General features: G+C 52.1%; 8 protein-coding genes across 8 annotated transcripts; 5 read left to right on the top strand and 3 right to left on the bottom strand.

The window, feature by feature from the left end:
* Window positions 1-145: 145 nt before the first annotated feature.
* Window positions 146-3,464, bottom strand: BO70DRAFT_293002 (uncharacterized protein; the record flags this gene model as incomplete). The annotated part of the gene is made up of 12 exons (XM_025539424.1): window positions 146-1,140; window positions 1,198-1,237; window positions 1,290-1,406; window positions 1,459-1,813; window positions 1,865-1,995; window positions 2,046-2,185; window positions 2,245-2,515; window positions 2,552-2,769; window positions 2,819-3,146; window positions 3,221-3,246; window positions 3,302-3,341; window positions 3,414-3,464. 12 exons carry the CDS (start codon window positions 3,462-3,464, stop codon window positions 146-148), a joined length of 2,712 nt encoding a protein of 903 aa, XP_025398968.1.
* Window positions 3,465-3,916: 452 nt separating this feature from the next.
* BO70DRAFT_47570 (uncharacterized protein) lies at window positions 3,917-4,399 on the top strand. Its single transcript, XM_025548477.1, has one exon. It carries the CDS (start codon window positions 4,052-4,054, stop codon window positions 4,358-4,360), a length of 309 nt encoding a protein of 102 aa, XP_025398967.1. The 5' UTR covers window positions 3,917-4,051; the 3' UTR covers window positions 4,361-4,399.
* Window positions 4,400-4,867, bottom strand: BO70DRAFT_47464 (uncharacterized protein). The gene has a single exon (XM_025548476.1). It carries the CDS (start codon window positions 4,686-4,688, stop codon window positions 4,440-4,442), a length of 249 nt encoding a protein of 82 aa, XP_025398966.1. The 5' UTR covers window positions 4,689-4,867; the 3' UTR covers window positions 4,400-4,439.
* Window positions 4,868-5,216: 349 nt separating this feature from the next.
* Window positions 5,217-5,599, top strand: BO70DRAFT_47396 (uncharacterized protein). The gene has a single exon (XM_025548475.1). The coding sequence runs from the start codon at window positions 5,316-5,318 to the stop codon at window positions 5,529-5,531; it is 216 nt and encodes a 71-aa protein (XP_025398965.1). The 5' UTR covers window positions 5,217-5,315; the 3' UTR covers window positions 5,532-5,599.
* On the bottom strand, window positions 5,526-8,012 carry BO70DRAFT_362613 (Zn(II)2Cys6 transcription factor). The gene is made up of 5 exons (XM_025543353.1): window positions 7,976-8,012; window positions 7,811-7,901; window positions 7,277-7,758; window positions 6,609-7,214; window positions 5,526-6,535 (listed from the first exon to the last, which is right to left on the bottom strand). Exons 3-5 carry the CDS (start codon window positions 7,672-7,674, stop codon window positions 5,668-5,670), a joined length of 1,872 nt encoding a protein of 623 aa, XP_025398964.1. The 5' UTR covers window positions 7,675-7,758; window positions 7,811-7,901; window positions 7,976-8,012; the 3' UTR covers window positions 5,526-5,667.
* A 2,779-nt stretch (window positions 8,013-10,791) lies between these two features.
* BO70DRAFT_380093 (putative C6 transcription factor) lies at window positions 10,792-14,220 on the top strand. Its single transcript, XM_025545391.1, has 3 exons — window positions 10,792-11,974; window positions 12,037-12,799; window positions 12,856-14,220. Exons 1-3 carry the CDS (start codon window positions 11,227-11,229, stop codon window positions 13,928-13,930), a joined length of 2,586 nt encoding a protein of 861 aa, XP_025398963.1. The 5' UTR covers window positions 10,792-11,226; the 3' UTR covers window positions 13,931-14,220.
* Window positions 14,221-14,981: 761 nt separating this feature from the next.
* On the top strand, window positions 14,982-16,704 carry BO70DRAFT_47387 (uncharacterized protein). The gene is made up of 3 exons (XM_025548474.1): window positions 14,982-15,727; window positions 15,841-16,481; window positions 16,546-16,704. The coding sequence occupies exons 1-3, from the start codon at window positions 15,088-15,090 to the stop codon at window positions 16,627-16,629; spliced, it is 1,365 nt and encodes a 454-aa protein (XP_025398962.1). The 5' UTR covers window positions 14,982-15,087; the 3' UTR covers window positions 16,630-16,704.
* A 1,037-nt stretch (window positions 16,705-17,741) lies between these two features.
* Window positions 17,742-19,095, top strand: BO70DRAFT_362606 (Metallo-hydrolase/oxidoreductase). The gene is made up of 2 exons (XM_025543352.1): window positions 17,742-18,387; window positions 18,594-19,095. Exons 1-2 carry the CDS (start codon window positions 17,831-17,833, stop codon window positions 19,051-19,053), a joined length of 1,017 nt encoding a protein of 338 aa, XP_025398961.1. The 5' UTR covers window positions 17,742-17,830; the 3' UTR covers window positions 19,054-19,095.
* The last annotated feature ends 169 nt before the right edge of the window (window positions 19,096-19,264 follow it).

Here is a 19,264-nt window from a genome sequence, read left to right as displayed (position 1 = left end):
CAAGATATCATAAAGAAGACAAATGTCAGAACAGAAGGTATCAAGGCGTGGTACAGATAAGGTAACAGCAGAAGACAGGATAGAGGTTCAGAAGAGAAGGAAAAGGAAGGCGCGAGCAGATCTATTCATATCTGCCATAAACCACCTATGCGGTCTGGGGATTGAATGCCGTCTCGGTCCCGGGAACAGTGGTGCGAACACCGCTACCAGTGTTCCCACTGCCAAAGGCTTGGTTGACTTCGTCAGAGAAGCCACGGGATGCCGCTGCGTGGTCGTACGCTTTGGTGTGTCCGTTCTTTTCGGCAGTGGCATGGCTGCCATTCATTGCTCGACCGTCAACGGCCGCTGCGCCTCCGTTCGTCACGGTTGGGCCCCCAGCGGCAGTTGTGTGGACATTGGTCGCTCCACCATGTGGCCTACCATCTTCCACACTCACACCACTGTCGGTTTTTCCTTTCTCGGTTGCTGAGTTCCGCTTGCGCGAAATATCCCCTGACCTCGGGATATCAGTAGACTCTGACGCACTGCCGATGCTGAAGATGGGAGACTCCCAGCGTTCTCCCTTCATAGCAAGCTCCTTGTATTCGGTAGCCTTGCTAGATATGCCGCCAGGGAGCTTGATGTCGGGGAAGAGAGATTCGTGAAGAGTAGTAGCCGTCTGCACCTTGGTGTCACGCTTGGCAATTTCCTGGGCCTTGCGCTTCTTGTCTTCGCTTCTGGCACGGAAGGCATCCAGGTAGCGCGAATAGATGTTCGGCGCGTTTGCGGGATCTTCGCTGCTAGCTTCCTGTGCCTTCTTTGCCTCGCTGTGGATGTCGTACGCAAAGGCGTCTCCCTTGACGAACGCATCTCGGATCTGCTGCTCAAGTACCTTCTGGAGTGTCGGGCGGACGACACGGAAGAGCAATGGCTTGAAGATGGTGAAAAGCGTCTTGTGCTTGGATTGCTTCAGCTTGATGCTGAAGGAATCGATCTTGACGGATACTTTGTCCAACTTGATGAAGTTTTGGCGATCGTCTTTCTGGGCAGTGGAGGCTGCGATCTTAAATCCGAAGCCATCGCCACCCAGGAATATATCCATAACTCCGGTATCCGTTATGGCAGGGAAGCCCTGTTTTCTGTTGATGTAATAACTCACATCTGATGATATAGTGTCAGCAGCCACCAGATGTGTGCCAAATTTTCAAAGGTACTCACCTCTAAGATCTGCCTGGATTCCTGACACAGAAATCATGATCTTTGAACGATAGTGTCAGCGCCATTCGTTCTAATAGTGACGAATAACTCACCTTGTTGTCTCTCTTGTTGCTAATCTTCTTGCGTCCCCATCGGAAGTAGTTATCGCTTCCGAATTCCACAATATTCGGCATCAAATTATCGCTCTCGATAACGAGGTTTTCCACAACCTTCGACGATCAGACAAGGTATTCTTAGATCAAGAGTGGGGAGTAAACTTACCACATCGGCCGAGGGGTCGGACACTTCAATGCGAGGGACGGGCACGTAGCGAACGCTTTCAAAGAAGCCAGGCAAAATAACATCCCGGATGTCTTTGAGAAGATGCTTCTTAAATGCCATTTTGCCGCTCGTATCGCGCCCAAGATCGTCGAAAAGCTTCTGTACCGAGTCTCCAAAGACCTTGTTCTGAGGGTCCCGGTTGAACTGGTCACCAATGAACTTGATCTCATCGAAAATGCGATCGGTGTGGTCCCTGTAGCGCTCACGCAACAGGTAGCGACCGTGGTCGGTCAATTGACCCCACTGGCGGTTGCATTCATCTTCCATAATATAACCCTGCTCTGTCAAGGTTTTCCTGGATTGAAAATCAGAATGCTTCCCATGCGGTCTATCATTGGATACTCACCGGATGAACGTATCCATGTTCTTGAACCAACCCTTAAGCTCAGGGTCCCTGTCAGCATCCCGGTAGATGGTGTCAAGCGATTCAAAAAAGTTATCCAAGGATGTGTTGTTGGCGAAACGCTCGATCAAGGTCTGGCCAAGCAAGTTAGCAACTTTCCATTTGCAAGAGACGGTTGACATACCCGTAGGTTTGTTTCCATTTTCTGGATCTTGTCACCGCTTCTGAAGCCCTGAAGCGAACCAGCACCCTGCTGGGATAGGTTCCGGGTGTGACCGCCATATTTTTCAGCCATGTCAAGCAGCGTTCTGATTGCCTGCTGGTCTATCACATTCAAAGTTAGCCACCCACCACTGTCCACTTGTAGGCTAATGATAACTTACAATCCGAGTGACCTTGGATTTCAATAACCATCTTCTTGAGACGCCAGATGGCTTGGTCTCGCCGCTCCTGGGGCATCTTTTCTGACAAGTAGCCTTTGGTCCTATCTTTGAGTTGTCGAGCACGGCCCTTCGTCTCTTCAGGAACATCCTCGGAGATATGTTCCTGGGCTCTGTCTGCTCCCGCAGCAACACCGGCACGCGCATCAATATCTGAGGTTGAGGTAGGTTGTTGGCCTCCAGTCGCAGCCTGAGCCGCAGTATCGACAACTTCCTCTTTGCCCTCCTAAACCATGAATGAGTACAGGACTGCAAGATCAATTCGATGCGCAAGTCTCACCTTATTTTTCTTGAAGCGAGCCTTAAACTTCTCCTTGTGCTTTGAGAAGTCAGGCTGCTCGTGCCATACATTCTCTTCCGCCGGTTCATCTATCTGAGCAAGCTGATCCTCCGACGGTCTTACTCGGTCTGCGGCCTTTTGTGAAGCGTCGCCGGCCATATCGCGTGCAAGGGTCAGGGCGTCATTTACTGCATGGACATTAGCTCTTGCTTTCGGCAACGGCATCGGTTCACCCACAGAGCTTTCTAAACTCTCCATTGGTGATCAGAAGTCTCCCCAGTGACTTGATTCCTTCCAAAGCCTCCTGAGCATCTTGCTGGGCGGTGTCCTTAGTTACAGGGACACCCGGCTTTTCGGTGTCCCCGGCAGAGACGCTCTGTGCCTCCCATATGAATTCTTGCAGGAGCTGTCCCTCGTTCTTGCTCAGCATAAGTTTCTTAGCGTGCTCGATAACATCTCGAAGGTCCTTGACTAGGTCCTGGCCTTCACTCGACAAGTTCTGGGACGGGGATGAGAGAGGCTTGGAGGCGAGAGCACTGTTCAAGGCTACGTCGCATTGTTTGTTCTATGACAGGAAATTTTGTCAGCAGGCATCATCATTTTGATAGGAGATTGTGAGGCGGATAGAAGTATACTCACCGATGGAAGCTTGCCGTTCTTGAAAGCTACATGGATCCATGAGCGTTAGAAATTCGTTCTCGCCGTGTCAGCAAAACTTACCTTGGTAGATTCCATAGAGCTGTAGCTTTTGGTTGATGTCCTAGATCGACAGACCAGTTAGAGTGATGCCTCCCAATATCTCGCTTCAAGAGAGGGAAGCGGATTGACGTACCTGCTCTTTCTGCTTCGTGTTCATCGGGTGATTAACTGCTTTTGAAGACATGATGATGATAGAATTATTCAATTGCCCACAGAAGCCCAATGAGCACAAGAGGGGGGGGAAGAGAGACGGGGGTATTATTATGTATGTATGGTATGGGACAGGTCTGTCGCAAGGGACGTCTGGCGACCTGGAAAGGGAGATCGATCGGCCAAGATCCGGGGGCGGCTTTCGGTAAAGACCAGCGCAAGGCTCAAGGCAGGCGAGATAAAGTACAGACAAGCCTTGATGGCAGACGATAAGCGGAGAACAGGGGGATTTTTGAGAGGGGGGATACAAGGGAGGAAAGGAACGGGTCGCGTTGCTGAGGGGGGAGAATGAAGGACGGACGCAGAGGACGGATCCGTCGTAGTGGGTAGGCGGAGGAATGCGAGGGAGGGTGGATGGTTTCAAACAGGAATCATAAACAAATCGAGTGCCGGATTGGGGGGGGGGAGGAGAAGTGGTGGTGGTGGTAGTGGTATGTGCTGCGTATTTAAACAACAAAGGCTAAGTAGGAAGGCACATCGCAATGCACAAATAGGCAAGAGCGACGGGGAGCGAGGACGGCCTGCCTATTATGGGGATGGGCCAACACACTGTTTGACGTCATGGTGTCGTGGGTTTTTTGCGCCTTCACTACTTTGTTCTGGTCTGATCGGGGGTGCCTGAGAGAGGATAGATACAGGCTGTCAGTCTGGGGAGGGAAGGTTTGTACGACCATGAGGTCATCACTGAAGCCAGTGTCGCATAGGGCAGGATGCTATCCTGAAACTCCACCGCCAGCTCAGGAGGTCTGGGCCAAACAATCCACGGGGATCGGCAGTACGGGCCAGGACCGGATGGATGCGCGGATCATCACTATGATCATTGCGCATCATGATAAAAACCAGCAGGCAGGCAGGCAGGCAGGCAGGTAAGCTGTCTCGCTCTGCATACGAAAGGGGTGGGGACGGAGGATGAGCCCGATGCCTGTCGGAAGTTGCAAGCCATTGATTATTATTTGAGGTTACTACTTCTTATGGGGTTGTTCGGGGGATTGAAGGACCCCCGGACATGTGATGCATCACCGTCAGGGGCCCAGCCCTGAGCTTGTTTTTGGAGCCATCTTCCTCTTTCCCCCAGTTCTCCGCCTGAGGCATTGAGGGGTGGGACCTGGCTATAGAAAATAAAAACCAGCCACTTCGACCCATGAGCCCGTGAAAGGTACGCGGGCACAGTCCTCGTAGATAGTATGAACGCACGCATGGAAGCAGAACGCGACAATCAGAGTCTTATTATTAGCAGTGTGTCGATCGCAGTCGAGCATCCATGGATCGGTCAGGTAGGTAACCTTACCTTACTGCTGGGAGCTCCATCCCCTGCCCAATGAGATGGTCCGTCTGGCCTGGACTCCACTGCATCACCTTGACGTCATGAGCTCATGATCGTCCGCGCTCCGCTTGCTCTGCCCTACCGTTCCTTTACTTTACCTGAGAGTCGGTGCCAGAGGTTCGCAGTGCGACTAGTTATCGTAGTGTGCTTCAACAAAAGTGGGAAGGGGGGAAGGGAGGGGGGGGACGAACAGGCGGTTGGTTCAAGCCCTACTGTGTACTTTACGCGTGCTGATTCTACCTTACCCATCATTATCCACCGCAGGGATGATGGTGTTGTTTTTTGTTTTCATCAGCACGCGTAAAAAACCGCCGAGTACCGTGAAGACCCTTTGCCCCTTGTTAGACTTATTCCTCCTTCTAACTAGTACACACCAGATGAACGCCACAGCTCGATGTACTTTTGTATATCTATATTGTCTAAGCAAAAGATTGGGTTAGTGCCTGTAAGTTCGTACATTCTTCTCGAAGCCCGCTGGTGGAGTGCTTGCTCCTAGCCCACATGGTCCCACGCTTGTTGTTCGCAGCCCTTGCGGCGGCCCAGCATCCGAATCCGTATCCCGTATCCGCAACCGGGAAGCATTCCTCCCTCCCAGGCTCCATCTACGCTTCCAATTACGCGACCGGGGATTCACGCCAAGGAAAGATCAACACCACAAGAAATCCAAGAGATGGGTGGACAAAGCCAAGGGGATCGATCGGCTTGGCCCCCAAATAATTTCATTCACGAGCGTTAAGTAGGTTAAGTGGGATCAATCATGATATCTGAATGGCCGCAGTGCTGGTGCATCAAAAACCACGTTATGGACATATTGCACAGCGCACACAGAGGCCGGGCCCCATCAAAATCCAAACTAGCCAAGGTCAAAGCCGAGATATCCTGATCCTGCAGGGACTAACGTTGGGTAACCGGCCATGAAGACCTCAGGCCTCGACATATAGGTACCCGGCGAATGCATCAGTCGCTTTCGGGAAGGCTCCGATATTTGCTGGAACTCTGTGAATAGGCCGTGCGCCTCCCACTTCCTCGCTCCATACTGGAGAAGATCCTGGATGTGGGACAGACATTCTGTGGCGCGGCCGTAGAAATTCATCTGATCTTCTCCACTCAGTATGAGCGGTTTGGGGGTCTCGGGAGGGATGGCTGGCAGTGAAGGTATAGACGGGCTGAAGAGAAGATCTTCGTTACCCGTCATGGCTTCAAGGAATCGCCGAGCAACCTGGAACGTCCTTTCAATATCTAGGAACGTTATGAGAGGTAGCCAAGCGGGATTTCTGAGCACTTCATGGAGTTGGCCGATGTACTGCATGCAGCAGTCAAACAACACAACACTGCTGTAATCACTGGGGGCGCACTGCCCGTCGTTAAGTGCGAGAATCATGACGGTGGTATATAGCAGCTCCAGTCTGCACATAACCGGGTAATAATTTGGTGCATTGCTCGGGATATCATCGAACCACTTGCAAGTTTTCGAACAGAGAGACCAAGCCGATGCAGATGGGTGAAGTGACGTTTCGTGTTCGTGAAAGTATTTTTTCTGATAAGCCTCCGACAAAATTTGTCGGACTTTCACAATATGCCAGGCCGGCTCCGAGCTGCGCAGAAAGATATGGCTCTTCTCCGTTAGCTGGGAGCCTAGGGATGTGGTGGAGGACGGTAGAGCAACATTGATTGAATCATCTGAGAGCGAGAAGGTTCTTTCCAGGACGGTACTTAGGCCCCTTTACAAACGGAGTTAACAATCGCCCTCATTGGATCTAGTGTAAGTTGGATGTAGAGAAAAGAGTGACAAACCTGTCCAAGCAGTAGATACAGTGAAAGACGCGACGGCGAAGATCCAGCTGCTCCGAAGCTGACTGGACCTCGACAGGAGGATCCTGGTGCAGGCCTAGATCAACCATGGCTCTGGAAGCCATCCCCACCAGGTACCAACTGCGGAAGTGTTTGGGGTCGAACAACGAATACTGGGCGAGAAGTAGGATCGCCTGGATGCCGACAATGGAACCAGGGCAGATGACGTCCTCTGCGTGTTTGAAAGCTCCCGAAACATAATATAAAGCTCTCTGGTGACTTCTATCGCCAACCTCAAGGGAGACCGATGCCGACGCTGTGGCCAGGACCATCTGCAAGATCCAATGATCGAAGGGTTTGGCGAAACGGCCCTCCGCTTGATAAACAGCATCCACGGAGGTCCAAAAACTCGTCTCGATGAAAAAGGGAAGCTGGATGTAGAAGTTATCGAAATAGTGTTGTAAAAGGGGTGTGATTTCATGCCGTGGCGGTAATGGCTGGGCCGACAGCTTTGGGATTGGTTCGGCTTGAGACAGTGACAAGAGGAGATTAGCGAAAGAGGTGTTTGACGTAATCCCGTGGAAGTCTCTTGAAGTGGCATTCACAGACCTAGTAGGTTTGTTAGTTGATCTAAGGGCTCGCGCGTGGCTTCATGTGGAGTGTCGACTTACAGAAAGCCAAAGTCCCCAACAAGGTCATCAATATCGGACACTTCTTTGTTACCTTCCTGTGCAACTGCTCCGGTAGAAGACATGGAGGCAATTGAACCCTTCTGAGCGACGCCTTTTTCATCGATGGAAAGCTTCTTTTTGTACGACTGAAGCTCTGCAATCTTCTTCTCGAGCCTTTCGCAATAGCCTTCTAAGGAGGCGACATAACTCCTCTCTTTCCCCCTCGCAAATTCATCGGTTGCCCCCGAACACGTACTCGCTTTCCCGACCCTTTCGCACGCCGAGCAGGCGGGAAGCTTTCCGTCACACTTGATTTTCGCCGTTCGACATCTTGAGCAAGCAGCCACCGGCCGACTAACTTTGAGTAGCGGTTTGTCCAAAAATGCAGTGGCCGACATCCTAGCTATACATGCTATCAAGATCGTGTCGGCCAGTAAAGCTCATCTAATGGCGAAATCAAATGCCAGTGCACGCCTATTGCTCTAACAACGCCGTCAACTGTATGGTTACACCATGTGGACTAAAATGTAATACCTGTCGGATCAGTATTGACAAGGGCCCAAAGCCCGTGGCGCAGTATTCACAGCGGGACTCTTTCAAAGAATCAAGCTCGGAAGCAGACCTGCTGAGAACCTGTTAGCAAGTGGCCAAGTGATTGTGTCTGCAACAGCGATTCAGGATAGCAGGATGCTCCTATACCCATGATAACAGATCGAGTCAAAGAGAGGGTCCCGCGGGGATAGGTGGGGAAAGCAGGTGGTGAAAGAAAAAAAAAAAGGGCCCTCCAATTGATTAGGATTATTTTCCCCCTGCATTCGTTTCTCTTTCTTTTTCTTTCCTTCTTCTTCTTCTTTTTTTTTTTTCTTTTCGTCTTCTCTACCCCCGCCCCCTGGGTCTCTTGTGATTTTGCTTTGTATAAGGGACCGAAAAGGAGGGAAACCCAAGACAAAATTACTCACCAGCCACTAACTAGCGCGACCAGGTTAGTCCCGAACTTGGCGGGGAGGCTGGCTGAACAAAAGTATCGAGAGGGGTTCGAATGGCCCGAGGACGGAGCCGGAGCCGGAGCAGCAGGCCTGGCGGACTTGCGGACTTGCGGGCGCGAAAAGCTTCAGATCGCAGGTGTCACCGTGTCACAAGTGAATTGATAGATTAACGGCTGGAGACCTTGGGAGGAAAGGGCATTAGCAGTCGGATCATGGCGGCTAGCAGGACCTAGAGTTGAAGACGAGCCAGTTGCAGGGCAGCAGAGGATAGAAAGGGAGAAACGACCGGAGTACCAGAAGCCCTACGCAACTAGGGTCACGAGCTAGCGCAAAGCAGGGGGGGGGGGGAGGGGGAGGAGGTAGTAACTTACACCACTTCTACCGCGGCCGTCAGCCTCCAGTACGGAGTAGGGTCCTAACGGTATCTGGTACCCGAGCCGAGTCCCCTCTCCTCTTGATCTATTACCTGGTGGGAGAAAAGGAAATCAAGTATGGTAGGAATCAACCACCATCATCCGCCATCCGCCATCCGACTACCAGCAAGGACGGAATGGGACGTGTGGCATTCTTATCAAGGCCTGGGTGCTGGGTAGAACTGGTAATAATGACCGAGTCTGGCCCGGACGGTCCTGCTTTTTTGGCGACGGCTTTCATTGGATGCCGCACCATCTCGGATCCAGGTTGGCTCCTGCTCGCGCCCCTCCTTGTCCATCGCCCCCGGTACGGCAGTACCACTGTGGACCCCCACCTTCCCTTCCCCCCGCGCACGCGCCATGGGGGTTGGAAAGTCTCCCGTCCTGCTCGGCTTGGGAATCAAGGGGTGTCTAGCCTACCTATCAGGTATCAGGTAGTCCGCAGTGGCATACTTATTCCCTCCAAGAACTCTGTACAATACGGACAAGGAAGTGTCTCTGGAAAATTGATGGGGTTGTGTTGCTTCTAGAACGGTGCTAATACGAAGCACCGTACTAGTGCTGCGAGCTTGCAACATCAGCACTCCGGGCCCGGTCGAGAACGGGCAGCTTGCAGGCAGCTGTAGCACTGAAGACACGCAATACTAGTACTGTAGTACTTCTATGAATTATGCACCAGTCATAACACTTAAATGCAAAGAACTCCGATCATAAGACCAATCATATCTTGAATTGATGTCGGCATTTGAGTGACAGGAACTGGATAGACCGGGCAACCAGGGTTGGCCTGTCCATGACTAGTAGTTGGTTCACTAGCTAGTTATTTAGTGTGCCAAATTTCCTTCCTTAGTCACTGATGACTGATAGTGTAAGCAATATCACTGCTTTGTATAGGGCAATGTGCCTGTTTGAATGGTTGAGAAGAAAACTCGACTGCAGTGATTTCCTCACAATCTCAGCAGTACAGAGACTCACCTGGTGTTGTTTTTTTTTTTTTCTCGTTGTCTGTTTTGGACATCCATTTGCCTGATGCTGCTCAAATACGGAGGACTCTTCACACCTTAGGATACTTTGTAGGTACGGAGTACCACAGTTGAAAGAGAAGGGAGGTGAACAAACCGCACACAATGATTGAAAGACGGGGGTCTACTCCGTAAATAATCTAACTTGCTACTGTACTCTTCGGTAGTACAGAGCAAATTCCTCCGTGTATAAGCAATGCAAACAACCCAATATGTGGGAGTTGTGGCTTGGAACATTGCAAGTCTGGATTAGTACCGTATCAATGTGTGGCGCACAGCCAATCCATTCTATCTTGCCCTTGTCATTTCGGTAAGTAGGTTATAGTTTGATTGCAGTCCCATGCCCAGCACACAATTCGTGAATAAAAGTTTTTGCTTGGATGATTCTGTCTGGCAAGAGAATGCAACTGCGAAATACTAAGCATGATAGTCGAACAAAGATCTTGTTATAATAAAGGGGCTCTAGTGTGGAGGTCCATACGCTGCATTATATTGGCCCTACCTTAAGCAAATGATGCAACGTTTCTTCCCAGTGGCTCATTCAGGCCTGCATGTTCGTGGATGGTCAGACCCGGCTCCGAGTCGCTTATGCTCCGCAGGTAAGAAGTAAGCGTTTAGTCCTCCATGCCGTAGATGCCTATCTAGGTAGTTGGTAGATAGTAAGAAGGACGGCTGCTAAGCCTCGGGGCAAGGAGCTAGTGGTAAAATTCTCTGTACCACCTCCGGGCCTCCTTTGGGTTTCAAGTAATGAAACCAGAGTTCTCAAATACTAGTTACTAAGTAGTTACCAGATCATCCGCCACTGCAGATCTTATGAAAAGGGTCATGGTCGAATTATCATAGGAATCTTTGAGTCACGTTGCATGGATTGAATCATTCTCATTCCCCTTCTCATTCGGTACAGGGACCACGGCAGGGAGCGCCCGGCCGTCATAATTATTTCACATTTTGAGGCCAGTGTTCGCAGGCGGTGGCTGTGGGTGCCCGTAGATAGGCGTGGTCAGCGCAACCAGCAACAGCCAACAACGACGTCGGTCATCGGGGCGCTCTTTTAGCGTGTCCGTCGATCCAGGCGGGAGGTGGACCGAGGCCTGCTTCACTTCTGTTTCCACTTTCCACCTCACCCCTCCTTCGCGCTCCATTTCAGACCCGCGACTGCAGACATCTTGTTGCCCTCCAGGCCCCCCGGATGGACTCCTTCAGTCGGAACCCGCGATAGATGCTAGCCCGAGCGTCTCAGCCTGTGCGAACCCCCTTGCTTTCGACGGGTATTGCCGCCCACTCCCAGCAGCCGGTGCATGTTGCGAGTTGAACGAGTCCTGGACATGTCGGACGTGTTGTCTTGCCAAACGCCCTATCAGTACCCTACAGTCGCATGTGCCTGACGACCCGACTCAAACCCCCCTCAATCCCGGAGACTCTTGCGCTAGATGCAATTATATGACATGCAACGTTGTTGATACCTTTCGGTTGGAATTCAGAACTCCCGGTCAACCTAACATAGGGGTGCGCGTGCCCAACATACCATAATGGCTGCACCAACAAACTCGAGTTCGCGCCCGCAATTTTCGAATCCGTGGAAGAAGCCACCGTCGAAGCTCATAGAGCAACCGGATCATATTCCTGATAGCCGGATCGCGCATACGTTGACTGCTTGTACCCGGTGCCGACAGGTACGTGTGCCATCATGGCTCTTCCTGTCATCCTCTTTCTCGCCTCCTTTCTTCCCCCACCCCTCTCCCCGTCAAGATAAGTCCCGAATTCTCATCCCTATACAGCGCAAGTCTAGATGCGATCCTGGGATCCCAAGATGCTCGCCATGCGAGCGCAGCAACACCAAGTGCATCTACTACGATTCGGCTCGTAAATGCACCATTTCGAGAACATACATCGTTTCGCTCCGAGAGAAGGCTCGCATGCTGGAGAGGGAACTTGCCGAATTGGATAAAGAGGTTCAACACGCCGCGGATGCCGAACTCATGGTGCGCGGAGCAGGCCGTATTCGGTTCAAGGAGAACGACGAGTCGAGATACCTAGGGCCGTCTAGTGGGATCGCAATTACTCGTCTGGTTATGGAAATGGCGAAACAGAACACGGACTCGAAAAGCATCAAAGACGTCGTTCCTGAAATGACCGCGCAGGAAATCAAAGACGCCTTCGCAGAAGAAAGCTCGAAGCCAACGTCCAAAGTGTATCCCATGATCAGCTCGAGGCCTCAGCCCAATCTACCCTTAAAGCACATGGTTTACAGGCTCATCGATGTATTTGTAGTCAAGGGTATGTTCGCATTCTGCTCCATATGCACGCGCCCACCTGACTTTCGCTGACTTGCTATTCAGCCCAGGCAATGCTTCCGACTTTGCACGAGCCCACGTTCCGTCAGGAGGTCGAAGATGTTTTCAACGGGTCCGAAGATCCCTGTCAGAACTTTCAGCTACGGATGGTCATAGCCATCAGCATGCAAAAGATGAGTCCTGCCTATGCAGGCTTGGCGGACAGTTACTATCTTGCGGCGCTACCATTCCTGGAAGCCTCTTTGAAACGGATGGACCTCAGATCCCTACAATGCCTCGCTTTGATAGCCCAGTACTCGATGCTAACTCCCACGAGAACGGCTGCATATTGGGTTGTTGGGATAGCAGTCAAGCTATGTCAAGACTTGGGGCTTACCGATGAAGCGACTATCACTCAGTCTCACAACGGCGAACCGTTGGACCCTTTGGAGATCGATATGCGGAGAAGGCTTTTTTGGATCGTCATATCCATGGAATATGGCCTCTCCCATAGTCTTGGTCGCCCAAATTGTTATTCCGTGTGCCATGATCAGATCAACGTCAAATTCTTCGAGCCCGTGGAAGATAAATACATCACACGTGATGGGATCTCCCCGGAGGCGAGAATAATGCTACCCAAGTGCATAGCCATACATTTCTTGAAAATGCGACTCCTCCAAGCAGAGATACGACGGACGCTTTATTTGAATAAACGTGACGTGCCGGTGGATGACCAAGATCCATGGTTTTCGCAGATGCTCCAAAAGATCGACAACTGGGTGGCCTCTTGCCCGAAAAACGACGGAGGTAGCGGTTTGAGCGAAAAATGGTGGGCCTCCCTCTTGATTTCCCACGTCTGGTGGCATACTGATGCGAATCCTCCAGGTTCTACGGAAGAAAAAACACAATGATTGTCTTCATATTTCGACCCTCTCCCCAGGTGCCAGAGCCTTCCGTTGGTGCAGCACGACATTGCTATGATGCATCAGTCTTCAACGTTGCAATGCAAAGGGAACAGATTGCGACGGGATCTGTCGATCTGACGTGGATCTTCACGCAGTCTCTTTTCATGGCCTTGAACACTATTCTTTGGTCACTTTCATACCCCGACATCCGGAAGGAGCACCCTATCGACGAAGTGAAAGGCCATCTCAGCGTGGCATTGGAGGGTATTGTGCTTGCTGCACAAAGATGGCCTGGTGTTGAATCAGCGTTGGTCCTATACAGGAGCCTGGTGGCCGCCTGTCTTCGGGCGTATGCTACTGAAGAATCTTTTGTTGTCCATTCACCGTCCAATCATGCAACTCCGTCGTCCTCTCAGGATGTCACCACTCCGGCAACCGTCGACAGCCCTGCAAGTACTACGGCGTCGTTCCCCTCGCAACATGCCAGAGCCACCACCTCTTCAGTTCCCGATAGCAGCATATCGACTGGCACGTTTTCGAGGGGACCTTCTGCAGATCCACTCCCTTACCCACATGGATCTTCCTCGTCTTCTGTGGGCGTCGAGTCGCTGAAGGCAGCACAGCACCCATCGTGGGACTCCCAACTCACCCCCGGGTCCGCCTCAAGCACCACGCAGCCCTCCTTTAGCTCTCCATCTTACGAGGCACGGGGCCATTCTTACTCCGATTCGCCGTTCGATCCAACCACCCCTTATAATCAATTTCCCTCTGTCGTTCCAGGCTTACCAGGCTGGGATCCGAATTTCAGTCTGGCATCTACGACTGCTAGCCATCTGGCGTATGTTGGCGCAGCCGTCGATCCCATGGGCTGGGTAGATTCGATCGGCGATCAATACTCGCAATACTCCAACGGCGCATATCCGATTCCGCCATGGCGGGGCCGAACGCTCAGCCACCAAGAGCAGATGGAGCTCATGGAAACATTGGAAGACAACATCCCCGATGTCTCCGCCCAGCTACTAGTCCAAGAGTCCGCCACATTCTACCAGTCGTAGGAGGTTGGTCTTCGGCGTCCATTGCCGAAGGGAGGGGGATTGTTCATGTTTCTGTGCGTTATGTGCGATGGAATATTTGTTTGGGTTCTTTTTTGGAGTATTTTTGTTGGTTGGTTGCATTATCATATCTGTATACCCCAAGGTTATTGTGCTGGTGACCAGGTGTTTGGAGCAAACTCCCTCCCTTGGCAGCGGTCAGGGGAGGGGAACTTGATCAGTCTATGGAAGTGGCGGGCAGCTAGATAGTATCTAGCACCGGCATACCAATTGTAATCTATCTATCCCTCTATCTACGCCTACCTAGGTACTACCTACCTACCTACTTGACTTTTGGATGGAAAGTTCTAGATGGAGCTTATCTAGTAGATCACTACTAGTACTCTTATGTCCACCCGGTAAATAAGACTCGGATGGGGCCGGCATGGAGAGAGAGAGTCCGATGACAGGGTTGATGGCTTGCAGTGAATATCCTCGCCGAGAGGAGTTAATGTAGGCCGGTAGGATGCTGCATCCATCAATAATGTCCGCGTCAATGGGAGGGGGAGAAGGAAACCGCTTTGTTCTGCACCCAAACAAAGAGAGGGCAGTGGATTTTGCCCGATGAATACCGTACCGTACCGGGTACCCGTAAGTATCAGGCCGGGGGTAACGAACGAACGAACGAACGATACGGGCGCGGACGCCGAAAGAGGGCAAATCGAGAAAATGAGGGCGCGTCACGTGCCCAGCCCGGGGCTCTTGCCGTCATCCAACATCTCGCCGTCCGTTTCTCCTCCAGTTGCGGACCAAAGGGCCTCCCCCATCCATCGCCTCTTCACCCACTGCCCACCCCTCGCCAACAACCCCACCTGCCTCGATCTCTGCCCGACCTCATCATCGGGACCTGCTCCTCTCCGGCCTTCGATCCGATTTTGCGCCGACTCGACTGGAATGTGTGACTTTTAAGACGGTCGTGGAACGTCCTGCTCGCCCGCCCGCTTGAGCGCACCTCGACCGGCCTATCTCCAGTCCCCCCCCGTTTTCATCCTAGCCTAAATCTGCCGTGATCTGCCCTTGGTCGAAGGTCTTTGGTCTAGATCTCCCTCAGAAGGTCGCGGGGCTCGGGCTGCTCAGGCTTTGGCCAACCTCCTCTTCCTTCACCCTTCACTCCCAACTCCATGTCTGATCGCGCCTCCTCGGCTTCATTTCGAGTAGGGCCTCTATCACCATCGTCTCCCGCCGCAGGGTCTCTCAAGCAGAGCCAGCCGCCGTCTGTCTTGTCCGATCGAATTCCACAGACCCCGACATCACCTCCGTTGATGTCGGTAAGCGCTCAGAACTATGCCACCAATCTCGCATCCTCGCAAACATCACCTAACCAGGCGACCTCACAACCCGCAAACCTCTCATCACCCCCGTCATCTGCTCCGATGTCCCACCAAGCCTCCCAGCAACCGACGGTAGGTACGGCGAATTCGTTTCCAACGCCGGCCAGCAGCGTCAGCGGGCACATCCCCAATGCGAACTCGTTTGATGAATCCGAACCCGCGGACAAGCCAATGGGGACAGAACCTGGTGCGACTACAGCAACCATGAACGCCGCGGCCATGCAGCAGGCAGAACACAGACGGACAGACCATGACCGGGATCTGGGAGGAATGGGTCCGGCAATCGGAGTCCGCGATTTTGCCGACGTGAACGGCGAAAGTGACGCCATGGATATTGATCGAGAGGCCCCGGCTTTGTCTCTTCACAATGGACCGAGTTTGGAGTCTTTGCAGAAGGACTTTTCGTCGGCCTTTCATCTTTGCAAAAGCTGTAAGAGCTCCCCAGTCCTTGGCGTGGCTGTTGCCGCCATGCACATTGCACTCTTTCCCATGAAATACTTGGATTGAGCTTTGTTAACACAAGTGGCCTTATGAAATATACAGCCTATAGTGCGACTGGTCCGGACCCGGCTGTAGATCTGATCTCATTGTACGGGTTGGGTCCGGTGGCGCATTCTGTTGCGCGGTTGGACTCAGTGACGGGGGAGAAGATCAACAGGCTCAGGAAGTCTTACGAGGGAAAATTGAAGGGCCTGGGACTCGCGGGGAGAAACAAGCCAGTGAAGCAGGAACCCGGCGCGCCCGGAGGGCTCAGACACCTCACCATGTGGCCCGAAGAGGAATGGCAAAACCAGAAGGTGTTTGGGAAGGAGATCAAGGTGGCCGATATGGACTCGGCACTGCACAATCTGCAGATGAAGGCCATGAAGATGGAGCCGGGTACGGTACCGAACAACGACTACTGGGAAGACGTGTTGGGCCACGAAAAACCGTCCAAACATGCAGGCAGTGGTGACGCCGGCAAGAAGGCCGTCGGTGCTCCCCCTAACGGAATTCGAATCACGCAGCCGAACGGAACGCCAGCGCCAGTCACCGATTCGGAACGGGCCCGACCCAGCCGGGGTCGTAAACGGCATTACGACGAGAACAGCTTTGTTGGATACGGCGAAGGCTACGCAGACGATGATGACGAAGGCGCATTTTACTCGAACAGTGAAGGAATCGGGAAGAAAAAACGGAAGAAGGTAGGGCGTTCGGACGGTGAAATGGATTTCTGACATACTGATTACCATCGCTTTTCTTCCAAAGGACCACGTTTCGAAGATATCTACCCCTCTGCCTGACCGAGGTGGAAGTTACGGGGTGGGTATGTTTGGGATCGGGGCCAGATGAGCGAACGGGACGGGGAGTTGAAGGGATGAAAAGCAGTGTGGCCTGTTGGGGGGTTTTTTTTTTCTCTGCCTCTCTTAACTCTGCTTTATGCATAGGTTCGTTTTAAAAACGAGGGCTAGACCTTGCTGGGAGCGCACCTGGCACGAGAGTGCTCGGCGGCTCCCGCAGGACCGTGGTCCTGTCCTCGAAATATCTGTTATTCTCCGTACATTTTTGCATCACGGTGCTGGATATACCCGGCTTTCACAATGGGACGGCGTTGGAGGAGCCATTATTTGTTGCGGCACGGTTGTTTTCTGCTGTCTGTCTTTTTTTTTTTTTTTTCGCTCCTACAATCTCGAGATGGCCGAGAGCCGGACTTGTAATGACTGACAACTTTCGTTGTGTTTGCTGTTGGCCGGCCATCTCGGTGTCATCTGAATTCTGAATTTCTTCTTTGCTGTGCCTGATGATACGCATCAGCGTCAGAGAGCATGTATTTCTTTTCTTTTCTTTTCTTTTTCCCCCTGTGATGCCCGTCATATGTGGCGGATCGGGTTACAGTGACAGTGGCAGGCAGTACAGGACGGAGGCATCGATGATGCTGTGATACAATATTAGATGGATAGGAATGGTATCTGCGTTTATACGTGGAGTTGGACATGGGTTCTAGCTAAAGCTATACATAACACACACGAGTAAAGCTTCTTATCTCAATCAGGAGTAGTGAAAAAGTCCAGACATTGTATTTTTCTTCCTCTGTCTTCTACATCAAACTTTGCATAGCATAACACCATCCAGCAGCTAGACCTCAACTGATCCACTGCCCATCTCACATCTTACATCTCACCATCAGTCACAGATATCACAGATACACCCCGTAAATGAATTGACCTCCCGAAGTATGAAAATCACCCCAAAGAGGAAAACCCATACTATAACTCGCAGCCCTACCTCGGTCCAAATCGGGCAGATTGTATCATCGATAGCATAGCACAACTACTCATGCAGGGGGATTTCCGGACCCATCAAACAGTTTATCATATGATTTCGCATGACTGGCAGCAGTGAAGCTAAATTAAGGCATGTTAAGTTTATGATAAATACCGACCTTGTCAGCCCCTCATCAACTTTACTACCTACATGCTACCTACTATCATAACCCTATACCATCTACATAACTATTACATACCTACTACCTACTTACCAACTACTACACACCATGCCCGACCCCCAACCCCAACCCCAAATCCAAATCCAAATCCACCACCGCTGCTCCTCCCCAACGGGCCTCTCCTCCGTGACCACCCTGCTGACCACCCCGACCTCCTCCCTCCTCATCGACCCTCCGTTCCTCCTCTCCGACGCCCACGCCACCCTCGCCTGGCTCCGCACGCTCACCACGCCCCTCAGCCCCCTCAAAGCCATCTTCATCACCCACCACCACCCGGACCACTTCTTCTCCGCCAACCCCATCCTGGCCGCCTTCCCCGCCGCCAAATTCTACGCCGCGCCCTACGTCCGCGCCCGCATCGACGCCGAATACGCCCAGAAGGTCCCCTACTGGGCCAAAGTCCTGGGCCAGGAGAACATCCCCGCCGCGCCGCAGCGGCCGGCGCCCTATCCGTTCTCGTTCTTTTTGCTGGGTGAGGAGCAGGAGCCGGTGTTTTTGCTGGGACCCGTGGTGGGCGATTGTGTGGATCAGACGGTGTTTTGGATCCCTGGGGTGAGGGCCGTTGTTGCGGGGGATGTTGTGTTTGGGAGGAGTGTGCATGTTTGGTTTGTTTTCTGTCTTTCTTTCTTCCTTCCTTCCTTCCTTCCTTCCTTCCTTCCTTCCTTCCTTCCTTCCTTCCTTCCTTCCTTCCTTCCTTCCTTCCTTCCTTCCTTCCCTTCACTTCCCTATTTCATCTTCCTGCCTCTTCCTCTTCCTCTCCCCTTCCCCAGATCCGGATAACTAGTTACTAATCTTCCCCCCCAACATACAGGCTCGAAGAAACCGAAACCCCCGCCCTTCTCTCATCCTGGCACTCGACCCTCAACCTAATAGCGAGCCTCAATCCCGTACACATCATCCCAGGCCACATGGAAGCCGGATGGGAGCTCGATGCGGAAGCTGATCTCGCGCACACGCGTCGATATCTGGACCTGTTCGCGGAGAAAGTCTTCCCGGGTGCGAGTGGAAATGGCAATGCGAATGAAAACAGCAATGAGAATGGCAACGTGAATCGAAACGACAATAACAACGTACCAACCAAACCACCTGTCCGCGAACTATACGAGTTCTTCGAGAGGGCATTCCCCGAGTGTCGCGAGAACAAGGACTTCTTTCTAGGCCACCTGGCGAATCAGTTCGGGGAGGGGGGCAAGGTGTGGGAGGAGAATAGACATCCCGAGGTGGTGAGCGGGAGGACGGTGGAGGGGTTGAGTGGGTTTTTGCTGGGTTGAGTTCGGGGTTGAGGTTGAGGTTGAAGTTGAGGTTGAGGTTGGGGGGTGTTGGTATCTACTAGGGGGACTAGGGGTGGGATTGGTTAGCTGGTTGGGTTTTGGTTTTGGTTTTTGAGGGAGGGGGGTGGGTTCTTGTATGTGTATGATAGTATGATAGTATGATAGTATGATAGTATGATAGTATGATAGTATGATAGTATGATAGTATGAT

The sequence above is a fragment of the Aspergillus heteromorphus genome (assembly GCF_003184545.1).
Source record: "Aspergillus heteromorphus CBS 117.55 chromosome Unknown BO70scaffold_14, whole genome shotgun sequence".
NCBI lineage: Eukaryota > Fungi > Ascomycota > Eurotiomycetes > Eurotiales > Aspergillaceae > Aspergillus > Aspergillus heteromorphus.
This window is presented reverse-complemented; position numbering and strand designations above follow the sequence as displayed.

Excerpts from the sequence above, each read along its gene's own strand:
- BO70DRAFT_47464 (XM_025548476.1), bottom strand. The coding sequence starts at position 4,688 with ATGCGTGCGTTCATACTATCTACGAGGACTGTGCCCGCGTACCTTTCA.
- BO70DRAFT_47396 (XM_025548475.1), top strand. The coding sequence starts at position 5,316 with ATGGTCCCACGCTTGTTGTTCGCAGCCCTTGCGGCGGCCCAGCATCCG.
- BO70DRAFT_362613 (XM_025543353.1), bottom strand. The coding sequence starts at position 7,674 with ATGTCGGCCACTGCATTTTTGGACAAACCGCTACTCAAAGTTAGTCGG. Across the intron at positions 7,215-7,276 it reads GTTGGGGACTTTGGCTTTCT|GTCTGTGAATGCCACTTCAA; the intron begins GTAAGTCGACAC and ends CAAACCTACTAG. Across the intron at positions 6,536-6,608 it reads TGTATCTACTGCTTGGACAG|GGGCCTAAGTACCGTCCTGG; the intron begins GTTTGTCACTCT and ends CCGTTTGTAAAG.
- BO70DRAFT_47387 (XM_025548474.1), top strand. The coding sequence starts at position 15,088 with ATGTCTGATCGCGCCTCCTCGGCTTCATTTCGAGTAGGGCCTCTATCA. Across the intron at positions 15,728-15,840 it reads CTTTCATCTTTGCAAAAGCT|CCTATAGTGCGACTGGTCCG; the intron begins GTAAGAGCTCCC and ends TGAAATATACAG. Across the intron at positions 16,482-16,545 it reads GGAAGAAAAAACGGAAGAAG|GACCACGTTTCGAAGATATC; the intron begins GTAGGGCGTTCG and ends TTTCTTCCAAAG.
- BO70DRAFT_47570 (XM_025548477.1), top strand. The coding sequence starts at position 4,052 with ATGGTGTCGTGGGTTTTTTGCGCCTTCACTACTTTGTTCTGGTCTGAT.
- BO70DRAFT_362606 (XM_025543352.1), top strand. The coding sequence starts at position 17,831 with ATGCCCGACCCCCAACCCCAACCCCAAATCCAAATCCAAATCCACCAC. Across the intron at positions 18,388-18,593 it reads GGGAGGAGTGTGCATGTTTG|GCTCGAAGAAACCGAAACCC; the intron begins GTTTGTTTTCTG and ends CCCAACATACAG.
- BO70DRAFT_380093 (XM_025545391.1), top strand. The coding sequence starts at position 11,227 with ATGGCTGCACCAACAAACTCGAGTTCGCGCCCGCAATTTTCGAATCCG. Across the intron at positions 11,975-12,036 it reads CGATGTATTTGTAGTCAAGG|CCCAGGCAATGCTTCCGACT; the intron begins GTATGTTCGCAT and ends CTTGCTATTCAG. Across the intron at positions 12,800-12,855 it reads AGCGGTTTGAGCGAAAAATG|GTTCTACGGAAGAAAAAACA; the intron begins GTGGGCCTCCCT and ends CGAATCCTCCAG.